The 21,646-nt window shown below is 41.3% G+C and overlaps 1 protein-coding gene across 1 annotated transcript; it reads left to right on the plus strand.

Annotated features, from left to right (window-relative positions):
- The first annotated feature begins 79 nt into the window (after nucleotides 1-79).
- Nucleotides 80-21,603, plus strand: pdcd11 (programmed cell death 11). Its single transcript, XM_038290723.1, has 36 exons — nucleotides 80-140; nucleotides 1,580-1,715; nucleotides 1,818-1,955; nucleotides 2,043-2,210; nucleotides 4,266-4,427; nucleotides 4,514-4,628; nucleotides 4,725-4,900; nucleotides 4,986-5,093; nucleotides 5,778-5,990; nucleotides 6,068-6,192; nucleotides 6,272-6,332; nucleotides 6,422-6,568; nucleotides 6,669-6,920; nucleotides 9,294-9,419; nucleotides 9,496-9,690; nucleotides 9,776-9,946; nucleotides 10,032-10,245; nucleotides 10,355-10,504; nucleotides 12,383-12,495; nucleotides 12,582-13,081; nucleotides 14,240-14,302; nucleotides 14,394-14,487; nucleotides 14,613-14,702; nucleotides 14,821-14,923; nucleotides 15,011-15,188; nucleotides 15,752-15,808; nucleotides 15,891-16,013; nucleotides 16,765-16,887; nucleotides 16,962-17,127; nucleotides 17,312-17,446; nucleotides 17,521-17,664; nucleotides 18,992-19,242; nucleotides 19,322-19,490; nucleotides 19,561-19,714; nucleotides 19,855-20,020; nucleotides 21,234-21,603. Exons 2-36 carry the CDS (start codon nucleotides 1,614-1,616, stop codon nucleotides 21,403-21,405), a joined length of 5,424 nt encoding a protein of 1,807 aa, XP_038146651.1. The 5' UTR covers nucleotides 80-140; nucleotides 1,580-1,613; the 3' UTR covers nucleotides 21,406-21,603.
- The last annotated feature ends 43 nt before the right edge of the window (nucleotides 21,604-21,646 follow it).

The following is a 21,646-nucleotide window of genomic DNA, read 5'->3' on the forward strand; positions in this document are numbered from 1 at the left end:
CCGTTTGTAGAGCAAAGACGAGTTTTGATTGGTTTAGCGAGTTGTCTGTAATCGATTCTCCACTGTGATTGGAAAGTAGAACGACCGCCCCGATAAGTTTATTTTCCGGGTCAGAATAATGGCGTGTTGCTGACCAACATGTGAGTTACTGCATTTCTAAGTCTGGGATTATATAAACGTACATGCTAGGAAGATTTCAGTTATTATATTTACATAGTTATCTTAAGTCAGATAGAGTATAGTTTGAGAGGTTAGCTTGTTGATATTAATTCATTTAGACTGTTCCAAATCGATGCCGAATGCGGGCTTTTTAAGACGTTTAGACCTTTAAAGCTTTGTTTTATTTATTTAGTTTGCTCTCAATTTGTCAGTTTTTTATGTTTAAAGATTAAAAAGCTTGGACTGTGTTGCTAGAGACCACGCAACAATTAGGATCAACTAAACTAAAGCGATTTTATTTGTGGTTCATCATCCCTCATCCATGTCTTAAAGTAATCGATTTCAAACAATACTTATAGGAGAAACAAATGGATTAATCATAATCTTAGAGAAATCTTCCGACTTATTCTGTACCCTTTTTATGAAATATATGAAATGATTTATTTTTACTTGTACTTTTGTATCTGTGATCAGATTCTCTGAGCATCGGGTTTTCATTAGCTGTAAACTATTATCATCAACATAAACACTAAACTGTATATACATATATGTTAGGGCTGCAGCTAACCATTGTTTTGCAAATTGATCAATCTGGTTAATCAACAGATTAATCAATATTGCAAATTGATTAATCTGTAGGGGTCTTTCATCATGGAGTTTGCATGTTCTCCCTGTAGATGTGTGGGGGTTCTCTCCGGGTACTCCGGCTTCCACCCACAGTCTAAAAACATGACTGTTAGGTTAACTGGCTTCTCTAAATTCTCCTTAGGTGTGAGGTTGTGTGTGAATGGTTGTTTGTCTCTGTGATGTACTGGCGACCTGTCCAGGGTCACCTGTCGCCGGTACACAGCTGGAGATGGGCACTTGGGATTAAGCGGGTCAGAAAATGGATGGATTCATCTGTAGATAATTTTTTTGATTCATTTATTAATTATCAGCTAGCCGAAGGGTTCTCAAAGAAGATTTTTTTTTTTTTACAAAATTAAACCAGTTGAAACTAAAACTTTTCTAATTGAGGACCTCTGGAAAGAGCATATTGATAGACGAAAACATTTTTTTATCTTAAATGCAAAATGTTTACATATTTTTTTATGATATAATTGCTGCTCTAAGTGGGTGGCTCTGACAGCTAAAGGCACGTTTTTCACTTTATACCTGATACTATTATTTCAATATTCTGATTGTTTTATATATATATATATATATATATATATATATATATATATAACATGTGTGTGTGAGTGTGTGATGGATCTAAACAACGTTCAGCCTTGAATTACTTTGCTAAGTTATGAAAATGTGCTTGTTGATGGAGCAGAAGTTTGTCAAAGAAAAAATCAACTTTCATAATATTAAAAGTAAATAAACTGAAGTGGCTGAATGTTCATAATTTTGGCTCTTTTTGTTTTTGTGTGTGCAGCTCCAAATAATAGGAACCACAAACTGAATCCATTATGGCGTCTCTAGAGGAGGACTTTCCCCGCGGAGGCACAACAAAGAAGACCACAGAGAGTAAGGTCCCGGTGGAGCGAAATAAAGTGGACAACCTGTTTAAGGTAATTAAATTTGTTTATCACAGTGTGTTGATCTAAAGTCTTCCTGGATTACTTTTCTGATCAGTAGCAATAACCCATCTGGTGCTTTAATTCCTTTTACAGTCAGATGAACAAACTGCTACAAGGAAAAGAAAAGGAGGTGCCAAGAATGATGGCCTGAAAAAGCAAAAGACAGACGAGAAACAAGATGGCCTGACACTAAACGCTGCTGGAAAAATTGTGGAGATTCTGCACATAAAGGTACTAAGCATTCCCATCAGCTAGAGTTAAATGTTGATTTTATTTTTTTTTTCTGCTAAGTAAAATCCTGCAATTTCTTTAATGCAGAATGTGAGAGTGGGGATGCTGTTTCTAGGCTGTGTGAAGGAGGTGACTGACTTTGAGGTGACAGTCAGCCTACCTTGCGGCCTGCTGGGCTTCCTCAGCATCAGGAATGTGTGCGACTCCTACACCAAGCTGCTGAGCGAGCAGCTGGATTCAGAAGTTGATACTGAGGTAACCAATCTGAACAGAAGAGTTGATCGGTCCACAATTCTCCAACACCTGCAACATTCAGAGATATAGAGGGCTTTCTTTCCTCTCAAACTTCTTTGTTTAGTAAAAGCACAGAGGTCTATATATTTTAACAGTCCTAAGCAAGATACATCAACATTAAATAGCAAAGAACTGGAAAGTGTAGGAAAACCTAGACAAAACTTTAGGATTTATTTCGCAAACGAAATACTGAACATTGTGATAAACGTCTCTGTTCACCCCCTTGAGTCAGTACTTTGTAGAACCACCTTTTTCTAGCAATTCCAGCTCAAGTCTGTGGTGCCCGTCGGAACTGGTTTTAAACTCCTATAATCTTGAATAGTTTCTCGTTCTTCTTTGCAAAGTTTGTCAGGCTGAGGTGAAGTGTTTTGAGGCATTTGTCTTTTGCACCTCATATTTTGAATAGGATTTAGGTCTGGGTTCATTCATTCTAATGCATGGAAATCCCAAACCCTTATAAGCCGGACATATACTATGATTTTTGCCCTTTTCGGGACGATTCTCCAGTTGTGCGAGAATTTTTCGATTGGGTCGACTTTCAGCCTCATCAGGCATCCTGCGTAATTTATGGGGGGGTTAACGAGGGGCGATCAGGCTTTCAAAACCACCTCCCGATCAGGAATGGTAAGGTTGGGAGAAAATCAAACATATTTGAAATTCAGTCGGCCGTCATAAGGTCGCATCAGAGCGTCGTGCCACACAGTGTGAGAACAGGTATCATGAGCTGTGAACTTTTAAACCCAGCAGCTTTGTCGTACAGTTTGAGCTGTAGCTGAGTGCCGGGCACAGTGTTTGCCCGGCTTTAGACCCTCCACTGTAGCTCCAGCTTGAAGTGAACTGTTCTCATCATCTATTAGGCTACGTTCACACTGCAGCCTGAAGTGACCCAAATCCGATTTTTTGACCCGTATGCAACCTGGATCTGATCTTTTCATGGCTGTCTGAACAACACAGATCCGATTTTTTTTTCCAATGCGACCCAGGCCACTTGGCTATGTGGTCCTGAATCCAATACGAATCTGATCTTTTCAAATGCGACCTGTGTGTGAACGGCCAGGTCGCATTCATCTGACCTGAACGTCATTAATACCCGACAAAGGTCACTATTCTGCGTCTTACTGCGCAGAAGCAGCAAGAAAAACAACAACCATGGCAGATGATGATGCGGAGAGCAGTATTTATGTTTAACCATATTGAAAAGAATGATGATGTCCGTAAACACAGCACACTGGCCTGTGATGTCATTGCTTCCTCTACTGCGCATGCGTGACACTTGCGTTGTAGGACTGATGTTCTCACAGGAGAACAGATACAAGTCGCATATTTTGGAAATGTGAACGGATTTCACAAAAAAATTGGAATTGAGCATCAAGGCCTGCAATGTGAACATAGTCTAAGTTTCTCCATCATTTAGCTCCATCCAGCTTTTTTTTTCAACAGCTGTTTTCTTGATTGACCCTGCTGGAAAAAAAAAGCAAAACACATTGCAGCAACATGACATTGCCACCACCTTGCATGCAAGTTGCTCTCAAATCTGGAGGAGGATGCCTGAAAACAGCAATCCCCTAGGATTTAGTGAGATGCATTTCTCAATAATTAGCCATTATAGCCTGGGAATTGTGATATGTGTTTTATCTGGGTGTCAGATGTCATTGGATCCCCACCCTATTAAAAGCTCAGGGCTGTCTGCAGTGCTTATTTTCCTCCAGATTCTGTGTTTTACTGAGGTTCCAGCTCCAACACCATGCTGCTGTCACCCCCATCATGTCATCAACTAACCGCCCTCTGAGGCCTTTACTTTACAGAGCGGTAAACCGGGCAAAATACGAGTAAAACCTGTGCTTTTAAAATGTTTTGGAAAAGAAAGATGAAAACCATTTACAATCTTGGCTCTACTTTGTGACGGTTTATCGCATGAAATCCCTATTTAATAAAGTTTATGGTTCTTTTGTGATTAAAATGTTCAAGTTGGATAAATACTTAAGCAAGCTACATGTCTGCACTTTGACTTTGCAGGATTTCTGCTCTTTGTCCCAAATCTTCTGGCCGGGAATGTTGCTCCGATGTGTGGTTTCTAAGTTAGACATCACTAAAGGAGGCTCGCTCAGCATTCAGCTCTCGGTCAATCCAAAGCTGGTCAACAAACACCTCACCAGCAGCTCTCTGAAGCCTGGAATGGTGAGCTGGAATGAGTGTCAGCAGTTTTAACGACTGATCTCAGCAAACACCTTATACTGTTGATAACGTTTGTATTCATGGATTAGGTCCTGAGTGGATGTGTGGAGAGCATTGAAGACCATGGCACCCTAATCGACATCGGTGTCAGTGGAACCAAAGCTTTTCTGCCTGAGGATGCTACAATGAACAAACAGAATAAAGGCAATGGGGAAAAAAAACTAACAGCCTGAACTGTGCATGATTGCATCAGAAGCTCGTCAGTAATCAGGCTTGTCTGTGTTTTCTCCATGTGTGCAGAGCTGAAAGTGGGTCAGTATTTGACTTCTCGGGTAGAGGAAGTAAAGAACGACGGTCGTGTCGTCAAGCTATCCTCTGATCCGTCCACGGTAGCTCGGGCCTGTGCTGACGCAAAGCATGGCTGGAATCTCACCAACCTCCTGCCGGGCCTCACGGTCAAAGCCACCATCAAGAAGGTGATGAAGGCTTTCTTTCATTTTATACTCGATGCGTTTTATTCTGATCCTCCTTTAAATAAAATCTACTCATTTGGGGTCCTAGGTGACCAAACATGGCTTCCACCTGGACTTCCTGTCCTCCTTTAGCGGTCAGGTGGACTTTCTTCACATGGAGCCAAAGGAGTCGTCAAGCTATGCAGAGGGGCTTCAGGTAAAACTGATCTACATCTGTTCTGCAGGCTCAGCTGCATAAAATAGCATTCTATTACATTTAAACATAATTAAGCCTTTTGTTTGAAACATTTAAAACTGATAGTTTTCTCATTAGGGAGTCCAACAAATCTAAACTAACAAATCTAAATCAATGTGCCTCATTACAGATGAATCTAACAATTACATCTAGATGTCAAATATAACAGGAAATGTGTCCATAGAGACATAATGTTCTGATTATTTAAATGTCTATTTTAAATCTAATATTATATGTTTTTTTTTTTTTCTTATTTTGTTTTGTTTTCTCAACCAAATTGGATTAATCAATACATTTTTTGTCCTTACGTTTGGTATAAAAAATGACAAATTACATGCATTACTTTAAAAAAACGAACTTATTTCAATCAGCCCCTGTGGGAGGTGGCCTTAATTTAAAAGGCCTCCAAATTGAAGGGATTGCTTTACGTGCGTTAACAATGAAAATATAACAGACTAAATTTTATTACTTAGTGATATTACATAGTGAGGCAATTCATCACTAATAAGTAGATGTATAAGAACAAAGTGATGAACTGATGTCAGTCTGAGCTATGGACTGGTGGATAAAAATATATTCCAGATTTTCCAAAAAATCCCTCCTTCCTCCCATTTATGCCATGGTTTGGTCCCCTGTATGAACCAGGTGCGAGCATGTGTACTGTACATTGAGCCGACCACCCGCCTTATTGGACTGAGCCTGCGCAGCTACCTGCTACAGCCCGGCTCCGACATTGACCTCGCACCTCCTGGCTCTCACCGAATCGGTGAAGTGGTGAAAGAGTGCAAGGTGTCCAAGATGCACCATCTGTCAGGGGCCTTGTTGGAGCTGCCGGACAAAACCTCTGCCTTTGTCCATGTAAGTAGAGCTGATGGTTGAGGGATCTGTTGTGGAGAACCTGACTCTGACATCACTCCCATCATCTGTCTGGACAGAGGAACCACCTGAAGGAGTCCAAAGACCCAGCTAATGACAACAAGATGTCTACCATGTCGGAGCTTACCTGCAGGATCCTGGACTTCAGCCCCATGGATCAGATTTATTTTGCTAGTTTACGGAAGTATGTATAGGTCCCTCTTCTTTTCTTTTTCTTCCTTTTCTAATGAATCTAACCAATTTGCTCTGTGTTTTGATTGCAGAAGTGTGATTGATCAACAGTTCTACAAATACCAGGATATTCACACTGGCCAAGTTGTAGAGGTGAGATTCTACCCTTTTTTTTTCTTTATTTAAAGTCACAAATTAAATCAGTCTCCTTATGACTCTTCCTGCCTCTGTCTTCCTCCAAGGGGACTGTGTCAGTGCTGCTGGGTCATGGGATGGTGGTACATTTGTCAGAACATGTGAAAGGCCTGGTGCCTCGGACGCACCTTTCAGACATCATCCTGCAAAACCCAGAAAAAAAGTACATGGAGGGAATGAGGGTGAAATGTCGGGTCAGTCGATTTTTTTCTTTTCAACAGATTGTAAGAATAAATGTTTACCGGGTCTTGTTGTCAGATCAGCATGTGTATTTATTTTGTATGTGGATTTCAGGTTCTGTCAGTAGATGTGGATAACAAGAAGCTGGTCCTGACCAGGAAGAAAGCTCTCGTCGAGAGCACCCTGCCGCTGTTCCTCAGCTACAAGGACACCCGTCCCGGCCGGGTGTCCCACGGCTACATCGTCTCCATCAAAGGCTTCGGCTGTATTGTACGATTCTATAACGATGTTAAAGGACTGGTTCCGCTCGGGGAGCTGAGCTCTGAACCCATTTTCAGTCCTGAGGACATCTTCTATGTTGGACAGGTGAGACACCAGAGAATTTGTTCTGTTTGACAGGGAAAGTCAAAGTATTTTCCATTTGGAGTCTCCCAATGAACCATACTTCATCCATGCTCCTGTTGTATAGAATTTGGAAACAGCTTTGGATCCAAGCTTCCATCTGTCTAATCCGTCCAGTTTTTTTGTTTTTTTTCTCCTTCAGATTTAATCTCTCCTTACATTCTTTCCATTAGGGTCCTGCAACGGGTCGGGGACCCGCGGGTCCTCGACGGGTCACCCGCTAAAATGCTCTTTTGCGGGTGAAAAATACATAAATAAAAAGAAACGGGTCGGGCGGATATTTTTTTTAGTGCGGGCGGGTAGTTCGTGATTTTTTTTTTATGCGTGTCTATTGTTATGGACATCAGAAATGTTATATTAATCTGGCACTGGGGTCACCCTTGTTGTAGCTTAAAGTCCTGCCGGCAGTGTGGGCTTCCCTCCAAAAAGGCCACAGTCAGTGCATACACGTCTGCTGCTGTGGTAATGGCGCTGTTCTGCAGCGCAGCCTACTATAGCCTTTTACTTGATGTGTTGTCGGGTCGTGTTCGGATTTAAATTGAAGATATCCGCGGGTGGCGGGTCGGGTTCGGTAGTCATCCTAACGGGTTCGGGCGGGTGCAGGTTGGTAAAACTCGACCCGTGCAGGACTCTACTTTCCATTGATCTTTTCACTGTATACTTTTAGTATCATGTGACAAAGAAGTAGGGAAATAAGCTAATTGCCACCAATCAATCCTCTACAAATGATCAATCACCCTGAATTTAAACACCAGTTATTCCAGGAAACCTTTTTCTCAGACTATTGTCTTATTTCTGCAGTCCTATGGATTTTGTTAAAGAAATATTGGGGGAAAAAAAACACTGAAATGTTGTCAGACAGAAACATGCAATTCAAATATACTTTAGAGGTCAGATTATAGATTTCTTTCCCTAAACCTTAAAGTATCCCTGAAAAAAATGGATGACAGCCTGCTGCTAAACCTAATAGTGATCCACAGGACCACATCTTCACCGGCGACCACATCTTCATCTATAGAATGATTAATGGGTTTTTGTTTTAAGTTGCAGCTTCTGGTTTTGTAGATTTGGTCTTTGTGATCACCAGTTAACACTTCATCTATTTCAAAGTAGGCCTAATCGATTTACGGTAGCTAAAAATCAGAATTATGATTATTTTAAACCAATCTTGCAAATTTTTTTTTGCGCTAAGCAAAAGCACATCAATTATTCAGCTTTCTTGTCCAGAGTTCATTGTTGCAGGACTTAACCATTACTTTTGCGTGAAAAAGTTCTAACTTCTACTATCATGCATAGATAAGTGTATTACTGCAATACACTTAAATACACAGTAGATTTAAGTGTATTACTGCAACCTGAACTTTGTTTATTTATTATTAGGATCCCCATTAGCTGTTCTTTACACCCAGCTACTCTTCCAGGGGATCAACATCATTAAAATACAGTATACAATGTAAATTCATGAACATGTTTGACAGATGACAAATATCATATACATATCAATAAGACTGAACATTCATAGAAAAGGGGAAAGTTACAATTTAAAATTTTTACATTTTATGAATAAGTTACAATAAATTAGAATATGAAACTATTTCATTTATAGATAAGTTGCTCCTAAAAACTTCTTAAGTTGCATTTTAAAAGCAGACTTATTTACAATTTTTATGAGACTTAATGGCAATGAGTTCCATTCTTTAACTGCTCTGTAAGTAAAGGTGCATTTGAGAAAACTAGTTTTCGCCCCCTAGAAATTACAAATCGTCCTTCATGTCTCGTGGCATAACCGTGGGATTATTCTCAAATTGAACAAACAGAAACGGTGGACTGTGGAGTTTTAAGATTTTCCACGTTGAGAATAATAGCGAAGCTAGTGCCGTGTCATGGACCTTTAGCCAGCTTAGATTTGAATGCATGGTATTTATACTGTTCCTGTGTGAATAATTTAATGCTACACGGGCAGCTTTATTCTGCACTATTTGAAGTTTCTCTAAATCTTTTCTTTTTGCATTTGACCATATTGTTTTGACACACACACATTGTTCCATTGTGTTTTTTCTAAACTGTTACTATATAGCAAATGCAGCTAATATCCTAGCCGTAGCACAAAGCATTCAGTAGATCATCTAAAGTAGTGCATCCACTAAAGTGCTACCTACCAGGTACTGTAAGCTTTTGTTGGTGACTTAACCCTGACTTGTTTCTGTGTGGGTGGAGCGACCTCAGATTTCACATCATGTCAGTTGAGTCTCTACTTTTAAGCTGCTCAGTCTGTTTTGAATCCACATTCTCTCAACCTGGAGTGTTGGAATGTTTTCCTATCTGGTTTACCTGCAGGTGTTGAAGACCAAAGTTCTTCAGTGTGAGCCAGAGAAGGAGAAGTTGTTGCTGTCATTTAAAGCGGTGGCAGAAGGAGAGACGGAGGAGGCTACCAAAGCTCAGTTGGACTGTGAGGTGGGAAAGGTAAGCTCCAGTTCTTGTTGCTTTAGGCTCCATCATATATTCCTGATTATCATGCATCCTTTTGTTTATGATGCAGAGGCTGGAAGCAAAGGTGGTGAAGAAAACTGTGAACGGTCTGGAGATCGCCGTCCTCCCAGATGAGTTCCGCGCCGTGCTACCCACAGTGCACCTCTCTGATCACACGTCCAACTGTGTGTTACTGTGGGAGAGTCTAAAGGAAGGAGACACCATCTCAAACCTCGTCTGCTTTAACAAGAGCAAGCAGAATATTGTATCCTCTACCCTAAAATGTTAAAAACAGGCATTATTTGGTATAAGATTGATTTATATTTGACTTAACTGCCTCTTATTTAAAGACGGTTACTAAGAAACCCATAGTGAGATGGTCGCTGGAGGAAGGAGCCGTCGCTAAAGATTTCTCTGAGGTTACTGTTGGGATGCAGCTGATTGGCTGGATCAAGAGCATCATGTCGTACGGTGTCTTCGTAGAGTTCCCCTATGGTCTTGTTGGTCTTGCACCCAAATCTGTGAGTAAAAGACTGAGAATCAGTTTTCCTTTTTCTTTAAGGTCCCCATTTTTCACCTTTAACAGTTCTTATCCGTGTTATTAAGGCCCTGTCGGATAAGTTCATCACCGACACAACGACCGCTTTCAAGCTAGGTCAGACGGTTATTGCCAAGGTGACCAACCTGGATGAGGAGAAGCGGCGGTTCCTGGTGACGCTGAAGGTGTCAGAAGTCATCACACCTGACTGGGACGCCCAGAGCCGACTGCTGAATGGCCTAAAGGAGAGAAGAGCTGTAAAGGAAATGCTGGCTGTCAGAGGTTAGCTGCTGGATTCTCTCTTTATTTACTATGATGCCCTCACTGTTGGATCCACCCCCCTCAGAAGGTTTATTTTGGTGACTCCTCCCTTTATTGTTTTTGTCTTTAGATAACAACGAACTTTGGCAGCAGTTGGCCGCTCTGTTTGTTGGGCAGAGGCTGAAACTGACGGTGGACTCTTCGAGTGAAAACGGAGCCCAGTTTAAATCTGATGACCTGCCGGGCGCCACCATCCTAGCCAGCAAACACCATGTGACAGGTATGTTTAGGAACACGAAAAAACGAGCTCAAACTAACTAGGGGTGGGCGATATATCGAATATATTCTATGTATGATGAGATTCCCCACGCACAATAGTTAAAATGACTCCATCAAGTACAAATTCACGTGACTACATTAAGCCATCTGCATCTATTTCACTGAGTTTTATTTTTCCCACACACTTTAAATGCATCATAAACCCCTCCTCCACGCATACTACAGCAACCGGCAAACGAAATATGGCGTCAGCATGTGTTGCCAGCTGAGCAATATGTGGCAATCAATTTCACGCAGAGGACGTTGAACAAAAGCAGCAATTTGTAAGATGAGCTGCAAAAGGTAGCAGTTTGAATTTCTTCCAGCACCTAAAAAGTCATCCACTGCAAAATGAAGAATGTTGTAAACTCTGAATGTCAGCGTCTCCCAGCAGACCAGTCGAAACCTTAAATAAATCAGCTGTGAAGCAGCTGATGTTGGCCTCGTCGTTTGAAAAAGAGATCCTATATGAGAGAAAAAGGAAGACATGAAGGGAAATCACAGATGCTATTTGCTCCAATACTTGTGATCTGATGTGGTCTTTTTCAGAGATTTTGAAGGCCTTCTATAAATGTTCTCAATTTTACAGCTTTTTGTGCTTCTTTAAAATACCCAGCACATAAAGATCGATGCAAATAGTTTGGAGATGCTCCAATCATGCTGCGTTTCCTTTTTGGTTGCTGGAATCATGTTAAAAACTGACAGCGAAAGACATAATGTGGCAGAATCATTAGTGAAAAGCTTTGAGCCTGATAAAATTAAATAAAATTTGAAACCAAAATTTGAATGAGTATATTATTGCAATTTTATGCACTCTTTTGTTTTTCAAGGTGATTTAAACATATAGCTCAAAAATATCGCCATTTTAGATTTTCTTCACATCGCCCCGCCATAACTAACTCAGCATTACTGTAATGAGGTTCATTTGATCTCTAGTCTGAATTGGAGGACTTTTTGTTTCCTCATTTAGTATAAATTCAGAGGCTGATGTTTACAGGTAGCCTGAGGCTGGCTAAGATAGAGGCTAAACAGACATAAAGGACAAGTGGAATAAAAACCAAAACAATTTATTTTATTGATTATATTTTGTAGACTTATTCTGAACGTCTTGTTCAAAATGGACTCTTTCATATAACTGTAGAAGTAATTTTCTTCTTTGCAGAAATCGATTTAAGTCCCCTTAAAAGGATTTGGGGGATCCTTATTTTCTTTTGATGTGATAGTTTTTAATGTTATACATCAGGTAATTATCAGTCCTAAGTGTGTTCACTGAAACTGCTCCTAATCACAGTTAAGTCATGATCTAACAAATGGAGTCGGATACCTTTCCTCATAGGACCAGCCTGGTTTTGATATCGTCATGCAATTTTTACATAGATTTTCGCAGGTTTTACAAAATGTCAATCTCTGATTTATTAAACTTTTTTTTTTGTTTTTGTTTTTTAAAAAGCAATAAAGTACAATTCCATCTTAATCCTTGTGTCTTTTTGCAGAAATTTGTATTTGCTTAGAGGTGCTTTTTTTCCCCTTACTTTTTTACTGTTCTTATTGCATTTAAACATTTGAAGTAATTATTTTGGATAGTTCTGTCCTTTTGCATAAGCAAACATTAACTTTATTTGTAAAAGAATGGCAGTGTTTTAATTTGCTATTAAACTGGCTCCTGCCTCCTGCTTGAAAAGGGAAGTAGACTCAAATATTCTGTTTTGTTTGTGAAATCTTGAATCTGTGTAAAATAATAATATATTTTTGTTGCATTCCTGCAATGCTCCACATTCTCTGCTCTTATTATCTGTAGCAGTAGAGCTGCCCTATGAATGTTCTGGTCTGTGTTTTCCAGGTGTTAGCCTGAGCCCTGGACAGAAAGTGAGCGCAGTTATCCTCAACGTCGATATCCTGTCTGCTTGTGTCCATGTTTCCGTCCTTCACAAGCTGCTTGGGAAAAAGAAATCTGTAAGTGTAGCTCCTGTTTGCTTTCTTGATTTCAGTATTCTGCAGAAACGTCATCTCTGACATGTTTTCAATCTGGTTTCTTGCAGCTGAATGAAGGCTCAGAGTGCTCCGCCGTGGTTCAGTTTGTAGACCAGGACTTTGCTGTTGTCTCGCTGAAGGACGCAGCAGAGCTGACCCTGATCCAAACCTGCAACCACCTCAACGAGGTCATTCTGTCAGAGTCAGAGAGACTCAAGGTGGGCATGACGTTGACGGTGCAAGTTGTGGAGCCCAGCTGCGAGGAGCTAGAAGGGCTCCCCCTGGTGCTGTGGAAGGGTAGGGCACCAAGACGGCAGCGCACAACATCGGAAAACCAGGCGGACTCTGCGGGACACCGATTTGGAAAAGTCCTGCAGGGCAAGGTGACGTCTGTGAAGCCCACGTGCATTCAGGTCGCTCTGGAGGACGGAAGCACGGGCAGCGTCCACGTCTCACAGGTGGTGGAGCCCACTGAGATCAGACAGGGGTCCTTCCCCACGTCCACCGTGAAAGTGGGCAGCGTGGTCAAAGCCAGGGTCATTGGAGGACGGGAAGCCACCAATAACAGGTTAGCAAAGCTTCTCAGGGAATCTAAATATGATTTAAGAGTAATTCTATGTAACTATTTCTTGTTAAATATGAAATGCGTTTATATATTTTTCCTTTAATTGTGATTTTTATGGCTAACAGCTGATCAAACCCTTAAACTTAACTTCTCAGAAACTATATCAGACTGAGAGAAAGGGACTTTAAGTCCAGGGATGTGGTCCCAATATATACTATTGTTGGTCTGGGCTCCTTTTGCATGAATTACTGCATTCTTGGTTATACTGAGGTGTAATGGAAGTCCAGATCTGTTTGATAGCAACCCTTCGGTCGTCTACATGGTTGGATCAGTTGTCTGTCTTCTTCCTCTTGATGACTGTTTTCAGCTCAGTCTATTTGGCAGCCTAATCGAGCACAGTAAGAGCATGGTCATCTTATGCGGCAGAGTTAGCAAGCACCAGTTCTGCTGGAAAGATGATTGGTTAGATTCATTATGGACTTCAGGAAATACAGGGAACCAACATTGTGATGTTGCACTCAAACGCATTAGTAGCTGTTAAACCATCAACTTTTAAGGAAAGATTAAGGTTGATGACATCGGATTCCCGAGCAGAAATCCAGCTGGATTTTTTTGTTTTTTATATGCTGCATTCACACGAATACGATTTGGGCGTCAAAGCGTCTGATTTACATGCAATGTCTATGGGGGACAGCGCCAAGAGGTCCAGCGGCGCATCAGAGCTTGTAGTGTCTCCCCACAAAAATAACTCCTGGATCAGCTTTTCTGATTGGTTGGCGCCCGGGCGTCAGCGGCAAAGGTTCAATTTTCTAAAATCCAAAGTCGAATCCTTGGACATGTTGGTACGGATGCTGTAGACAATGGGTGTGATATCTGCAGCCCTGTTGTTGAGCTTTCCCTACCACATCTTATTCTTTAACTCAATGTTCTAGTATTACTCTGGGATAGAGCTCTCTGTAATCAGCCAATGTTCTTTAGGCTGGATGTTTGTAAGAGCATCTGATTGGCAACTGTCAGGTCAGCAGGTCTTACCTCAATTTATAAAAAAAAGTAAATACACTTTTCCAATTACTCTCTCTTGTTGAAATGTATGTATATATTTCTTTAAAATTGGTAAAATACTCTTATCTCATCTTTGTTATAAAACCTTTTATATTTCAGATTTCTTCCATTTTCTCACCCTAAATTCAAGTACACAGTTCCTGAGCTCACACTTATACCCAGGTATCATTCTTAGCACATTATCCTCATTATTCTGTTTACATCTCTTTTATTCTAAGCCTGATGGTTTTCTTTTCCCTCTTTCTTTCTGTAGCCAGTTGGATGATGTAGAATTTAAACCAGTTACAGCAAAGGACAAACTGGCCAGTTATAAGGTTGGCGATGAAATCACAGCGTTTGTATCAAAGGTAAGCTTTATGAACCCTTTTGTTGGGGATTTTGTTTTCTATCTATTGTAGGTGAAAATATTTTCAAAGCCAATCTGGGAAAACTTGATCACGTTTTTTTTACTTTGATCATCTTTTGATTCCAGTTCAGATCAGACAAGAAGTGTCTGGAGATCACCACCGACCCCTGCGTCACAGGGACCGTCGACCTTCTGTCCATGATCACAGATCCTAAAGTAAGCGATGCAGATTCTGTTTATGGTCAGGTTTTTAGTAAATTAAAACATTGAGATTATATTTTTGGTTTAAGCTATTAAATATGAAATAAAGTTGTTGTTTTTTGCTGGTTTTCAGGATGCCAGCCACCCTGAAAAGCTGTACAAGCTGGGCCAGGTGGTCCGTGCTAAAGTGGTAGACGTGAGCGTGCGGCCTCATCGCTTTGTGCTCTCACTCACAGGTGGAAGATGCCGTCAATGTTTATGTGTTTTCTGTGAATCACCAGTGATGTTCTTTCCTTCTCACTGCTCTCCTGCTTTTTCTCCAGGGATCCATAAACTGGAGAAAGGCAGCATCACGTTAGGAATGGTGACCAGCGTCCTGCCACAAGTCGGCCTCCTGGTCAAGCTTCCTTTCGGTGCTTCGGGTACCGTTTCTGTCACTGACCTCAGTGATTCCTACAGACCAAAGCCACTGGAGACTTTCCACAAGGATCAGTTCATCAGGTTAGATGATCATTTAGTTTTAATGGCACTGCAGTAATAACACGCACCAAAAAGAACTGTAGCTCCTGTCTTTGACAGATTAGAGCTAAAATTTCCCCACTTTCCTTGATGGGTCCTTGGCTGGTCCCCTACAATTCCTTTTTAAACATCAACCTTTGTACTAAAATATTCTTTCTGTCACGATCTGGAGACATTAAAATCTAAAGAGAAGCGCCCTCTCCTGGTCAGATGCTGTAATTCAGTGAAAGGGTCAGAGTAAAAAGATATGCACGCCCAGGAGAAGGAGGGGGTCATTCCAGTGGCTGGAAGTTGGAGGGGATTTTGTTGGGAGTTGCAGGGAAGTGGGCTGCCATTCGGCTGGTGTTTGACTGTGAAGGGCTATTTTGAACGGCTGCTACTGTAAAGGTGGTTAAATGTATTTGAACGTAGAGCTATTGGTTTATCTGGGTCGCTCTATCACATATAAAGGGTGTGAATACTTGGGTTACTGTGGTTTTCCATCCCATCATCAGCACCTTTTGAACTCCCCCAGCTGCTCTTTTAAACCAGTGTTGCCTCTTTAGGTGTTGTCTTCTAGATGTGGAGAAAGGAAAGTGGCACTTGTCTCTCCGTCCATCAAGGTAAGAACGGTCACTGGGAGAACGCGTGTTGTTTTTTCTAATGTTTTCCAGAACATATAGCTCATTCCTGCTGAATTTCCAGGCTGAACCCGCAGAAGACCAAGTCGCCTAAGGACCCAGAAGTTCTGTCTGTGGACCAGCTACAGCACGGCCAGATTGTCCGAGGATATGTGAAGTCTGTGTGTGAACAGGGCGTCTTTATAAGGTGAAGTGGATTTAAATTTGTTCCTTGTCTGACGAGGACTAGTTTGCTGCTTTGTGTCATTTGGTTATAGAATATCCGAGCCTACAGAGGATAGAATTGGGGATCCTCTAGACAGCTTTGTCTCTCAGTGCAAGCAAATTTTCGGACTATATGCCGCACCTGAATATAAGCCGCAGTTTTTTGTTTAATTACCATATGCTTCGTGCACAGAGAGGATTGTCGGGAAAAGGGCAACTGTTTGGGGAAGCTCCTATTTATTAACATTTCAACACAATTGAATTGAGACAATTCTTCCTGCTGGCATCTCCAACGTCTCACCATTGACCCGTTGATTCCAAGGTTACGTGCAGAGGTTCTATTTCCTTCGTTTACTGCCAAATTGACTGCCTTTAACTTAAAAGCTGCATCATATGCATTTCAACGTTGGTTTTCCATAATGAGGGTGTCACACAAAGTGTCTTGCGCTTGCAATGTCCGTCTTTCTCGGAGTCTGCTTCCGGAGGACGTCCGCATTCCCGCATGTGCTACTTTTGTTGAAGCAAATCTGACGTAAACATGGTGGATGGTAAAATCCATAGATTTAGGTACTGTATTACCCTAGTGGCCGTTAGCTGTAAAAGTTCATAGATAAGCCGCATTGTTATATAAGCCACAAGATCGAAAAATGGAGAAAAAGTTGCAGCTTATAGTCCGAAAATTACGGTAAGAGCTTTAAAAACAGCCTGGAGATAAATCCTTGTTCTTTTTCCAGGCTGTCACGCAGCATCACAGGGAGAGCCCAGCTTCAGCAGTCCTCTCAATACTTTGTCAACAACCACAGTATCCTGTCTGATCACCTGCCGGTCAACACCCTCCTCACCACTAAAATCCTCAGGTTAGTATCGCCGCCTCTAAGCTCGGCCTTTAGGCTGTGGTGTTTTTTTGTATAACCGCTGTTTGTCCGCTCAGTGTCGACAGGGAGGATCAGTTGGTTGACCTCTCGCTTCTCCCTGCGGACACCGGGAAGCCAGATGTGCTTCCAGAATCTCTCGGCCTGCCGCTGCGTCTCGTCGGGGACGAAAAGAAACGCAACTCAAAAAAGACAAAGAAGCGGCTGCTTTCTGAAAGCAAACAGGTAACAAATTTCTTTACATATTCTGATTCTCTCTGCTACTCGTTATTTCCGCTGTTGTCTTGTCTACTGTCAATTATTGCTTATTTAGACTTTTAACAATGCAGGAGTCGAACCATACAGCTGTAATAGCCTTGTTGAGGATTTTTGGTTGATCAGTTTGTGTTGTTCACTTCTATGACGGAAGGAAACGGAACCCCAGATCCCGAAGAAGAAGAAAAAGAAATCAAAGACCGACGGCGATGACAGTGGAGTTGAGGTTTACTTCAGAGAAGAGGAGGAGGATGATGATAAAGAGGATGTAAAGAACGATGCTTCTAAAGTAAGGTGACCCTCTGAAGCTATTTATGGCTCTACAATGAATTCAGCTCTGACAAAACAAGTCCGTCTCTGCAGGTGGCTCCCAGCCCAGCAGGGCCAGCCAGGTTGCAGCTGGCAGCAGGGTTCTCTTGGGATGAGGGGCTGAGCTCCCTAAGGCCTGCGTCACAACCAAAGGACGGGGACTCCAGTGACGGAGAAGAGCAGGATGGAAACAATAAGGTGAGGGAAACAAAATGAATGCTCTTTAATACAGGGTTTATATAGGAATGAATAAGTCTAATTTCATGTTTTTAATGCTCTTAGAAATAATTTTAATGCCACCAACAGGCTGCAGCCATGCCCCGAATTCCTCGTTTTCCAGCCACTTTTGTTGAAATTGGCATTTTCCCCCATTGATTGCAAAGACATACGTCTTGCAATCAATCATACGTCTTTGCAAAATATATCGTGCAAAATAGTTTTCATAAAAATTTATTTCTAAGAAAGCATAATAAAAGCCACAATAAACACATTTAATGAATTTTAATGATTTTTAATGACCCGTGGAAACCCTGTAATAAGCAACCTAAATTATTCTTTGCATTAAATCTCAAACTTCTGTTGGTTTTATCTGATAGACCAACATAAAGTAGGACATTATCGCGAACTTGAAGGAACCAAGCCCAAGGTTCATTTGACTTAAAATCTGAATGGTGTGGCCTGTTACTCCTAAAATACAGCAAATGCAAGCTGTGTCATTTTTATAAGTAAATGAAGGAAAGTAACTGAATATCACCACAAACACTGCTGCCTGGTGAAGGCCTCAGTGGTTGGTTTATACAATGGCATTGACCACAAAGACAGGAGCAGGAATTGAATAGGTACCCCTAAAGGAGATGCAAACGAAAACATTACAGGGGTTATATTGATTCATTTCTACAGGTACAAACCGAATTTTTACAGATAAGCGGCAAGAAAGAGGTCATTATTGATGGAAAACCTTATAAAGTCTGAAGGCTGCGAAAGACATGAGGAGTTCTAGTCAGATAAGACTAATACATGGTGGAGTCTGTGTCATGCTGTGGGGTTTCTTCATTGGGTTAATGGATATTGATCAGAGTAGATGGGAAGATGGAGTTAAATTCAGGGTTATCCTGGTTTAAAGGATCAAAAGACTTTAGAATTTAGTGGAGGTTAACCTGGTGAGATGTTTACTCCAAATATACAGCTACAGTGGATTGAGTCAGATCAATGTTAATGTGTGGGTATGTATAGCAACTCGCCACTGTGTCTGATTTAGCTTTAGCTATTTTGCAAAGAATGATCTATGGTATTTTAAATTCATGGATGTGTAAATAAGTGAGACATGTACCTTTTTAAAGAGCTCATAAAATTCACTTAATTTTATCCAAATGACCTTTAGCAAATTATCAGTGTATAGCGGGGTGCTAATGTATGCCACACATTTCAGATTTTTATGAGTAAAGGGGAAAGAAACAGTCTCCTCCCATCCAACTGAATATGTCTCACCTCATTTTCTCTGTGGACACCTTTCTCTGTCGACCAGCCCCAGAAGAAGTCACGCCACGAGCTGGAACAGGAGAAGAAGTCTGCTGAGAAAGCCCTGTTACAACGAGAAGCAGAGCTGATGGACCCAAACCTGCGGCCCCAGGATGAGGCCTCCTTCGAGCGACTTCTTTTAGCCTCCCCCAACAGCTCCCTGCTGTGGCTCCAGTACATGGCCCACCATCTGCAGGCCACACAGATCGAGCAGGCCCGAGCTGTGGCCGAGAGGGCCCTGAAAACCATCTCCTTCAGGTGTTTAAAAGCGCTGAGGCCGGCAGATTTCACCGGGAACACTGCTTTGGGGTTAAAACTCTGCTTTACGTTGGTCCAGGGAGGAGCAGGAGAAGCTGAACGTGTGGGTGGCCTTGCTAAACCTGGAGAACATGTACGGGACAGAGGAGAGTCTGAAGAAAGTGTTTGAGCGAGCTGTGCAGTTCTGTGAGCCCATGCCTGTGTACCAGCAGCTGGCCGATATCTACGCCCAGTCCAACAAAATCCAGGTTTCAATCTTATTTTAATGGCATAAAAACGGTTGTTCCTCTTAATTCTGATGTGCGTGTCTGGATCCAGGAGGCAGAAGGCCTGTACAAGACGATGGTGAAACGTTTCCGGCAGAATAAAGCGGTGTGGTTAAGCTACGGGACTTTCCTGCTCCAGCAGGGCCAGAACGACGCTGCCAGTGCTCTCCTGCAGAGGGCGCTGAAAAGTCTTCCTCCCAAAGAAAGTAAGAATGCCCAACTTAGTTTTTTTGTATGCTTTTATGATCAAATGCACAAAAACAGCAAAAGAAACAACCTCAGTATTTTAACGGATAAAATCAGATCAGTTGTGATGTTGTTTACATGTTGGGTGTCTCCTCGTTAGGTGTTGATATCATCACCAAGTTCGCTCAGCTGGAGTTCCGCTTCGGTGACGCAGAGAAAGGTCGTGTCATGTTTGACAAAGTCCTGACGACCTATCCAAAACGTACGGATCTGTGGTCCGTTTTCATCGACCTCATGGTCAAATATGCATCACAGAAGGAAGTGAGGTAAGCAGGAGCTCAGGTGCTAACAATTTTCGCTGGATTCCTTCTGATTTATTGTAGTACATACAAAATTGGTTTATCATCTAGACTCATTATGCACAGTGATATGCACTCTGCACATATTTAATTTAGATTCCTTTCCTGGTTGAAAGCGTGTCTAATTGTTGCCCACATAATCACGAGGTCTGCTAGGCTAACCTTTGTCCAGCAGGCGGCCGTTTACATGTCAACAAAGAGGGCAAAGCTCCACATATTGCTAAAAAAACCTCTGTGTTCAGAGTACTCTGTCCAGACTTATTCATTGAAAGTTGAGTGGAAGGAAAAAGGTTGATGATATTGCACAAGCAACAGGAACAACCACAGCCTTAATAGGATGGAGGAACAGTCTGTTCAAGGGTTTGGAGGAGATGCAGAGCTACAGGAGTCACCACACATGGATGTATCTATGACTCGCCCTCCAACCATGTCAGGTGGACTTAATCTATGCTAACGAGAACCTGGTTAATGGGTATTGATGTCCAAAACCCTTCTGCTGTGCTTTGTTTTAAGAAAGAAAAGCGTTATTGCTTTTCAGTAAGAACTTTGACAACACAGCTTTTGTGAAGGGTTTAAATTAGGCTGAAACAATTAATCAAATAGATAAATATATATAATTGTCAACTAATTAATAGATTAATCGTTAACCGGAGTGTTGGGACTCTAAAATGTGTCTTTAGTTGACAGAGCAACCCACTTAGAGCAGTAATTATATAAAAATTATAAAAAATAGATAAAAAATATAAACATTTTGCATTTTAATATAAGAAAAACCCATTTCCTTCTGTCTATCCAGAACTCTACAAATGAATAAGTTTTAGTTTCACCCGGTTTGCTTTTGTAAAAAGTCTTCTTTAAGGAACATTTGGCTGTCCGATTATTAATAGATTAATCGAAAAAAATAATCAACAGAAAATCAATTAATTGATTTGCAAAATAATTGTTAGTTGAAGCCCTAGTCTTTTTGTTTTACGATGCCTGTGCTGCTTTTGGCACAACCAATCTTTGATTCAATATCCACTGTGCCCCCTAGTATTTATGTGCTCACTGTGTTTAATCAAGCCTGGTTTTAATGAGTTTCCTTATTGTGATAAAATGAATAAAGTGAGTTTATGATCATATGATTACATTAGTATATTTTCTGCTCTAAAGCAAAGAAAACTATCATTTCCCTCTGCAGGGCCCTCTTTGATCGGGTGATCCACCTCAGCGTTTCGGTGAAAAAGATCAAGTTTTTCTTCAAGCGCTACCTGGAGTATGAGAAGAAGCACGGCACCCCACAGAGCATCCAGGCAGTCAAAGATAAGGCTATGGAGTTCGTTGAAGCAAAAGGCAAAGATGCTTCAAATTGAAGAAACCAGGGATCACCTCGGGTAGAACAGCTCCTAGAACCAACATTATTTTAGCTTTTGCTCCCTTCCCATGGCGATATATTGGACTGTCGATGCCCGAAGGTTTGATTCAGGTTCTGAGGCCCAACAGATCTTTATGATACATTTGATGGACCTGCTTTTTAAACCAAATTTTGTAAAATAAACTAGATAATCAAGCTGTGCTTTTTCTTTTTCTTCTACTTTTTTTTTTTAATAAATC

The sequence above is a fragment of the Cyprinodon tularosa genome, unplaced genomic scaffold (genome assembly GCF_016077235.1).
Source record: "Cyprinodon tularosa strain WSP-4 unplaced genomic scaffold, ASM1607723v1 ctg287, whole genome shotgun sequence".
In the NCBI taxonomy this organism is placed as follows: Eukaryota; Metazoa; Chordata; class Actinopteri; order Cyprinodontiformes; family Cyprinodontidae; genus Cyprinodon; species Cyprinodon tularosa.

Excerpts from the sequence above, each read along its gene's own strand:
- pdcd11 (XM_038290723.1), top strand. The coding sequence starts at position 1,614 with ATGGCGTCTCTAGAGGAGGACTTTCCCCGCGGAGGCACAACAAAGAAG. Across the intron at positions 5,094-5,777 it reads GCTATGCAGAGGGGCTTCAG|GTGCGAGCATGTGTACTGTA; the intron begins GTAAAACTGATC and ends TGTATGAACCAG. Across the intron at positions 14,488-14,612 it reads TCACAGCGTTTGTATCAAAG|TTCAGATCAGACAAGAAGTG; the intron begins GTAAGCTTTATG and ends TTTTGATTCCAG.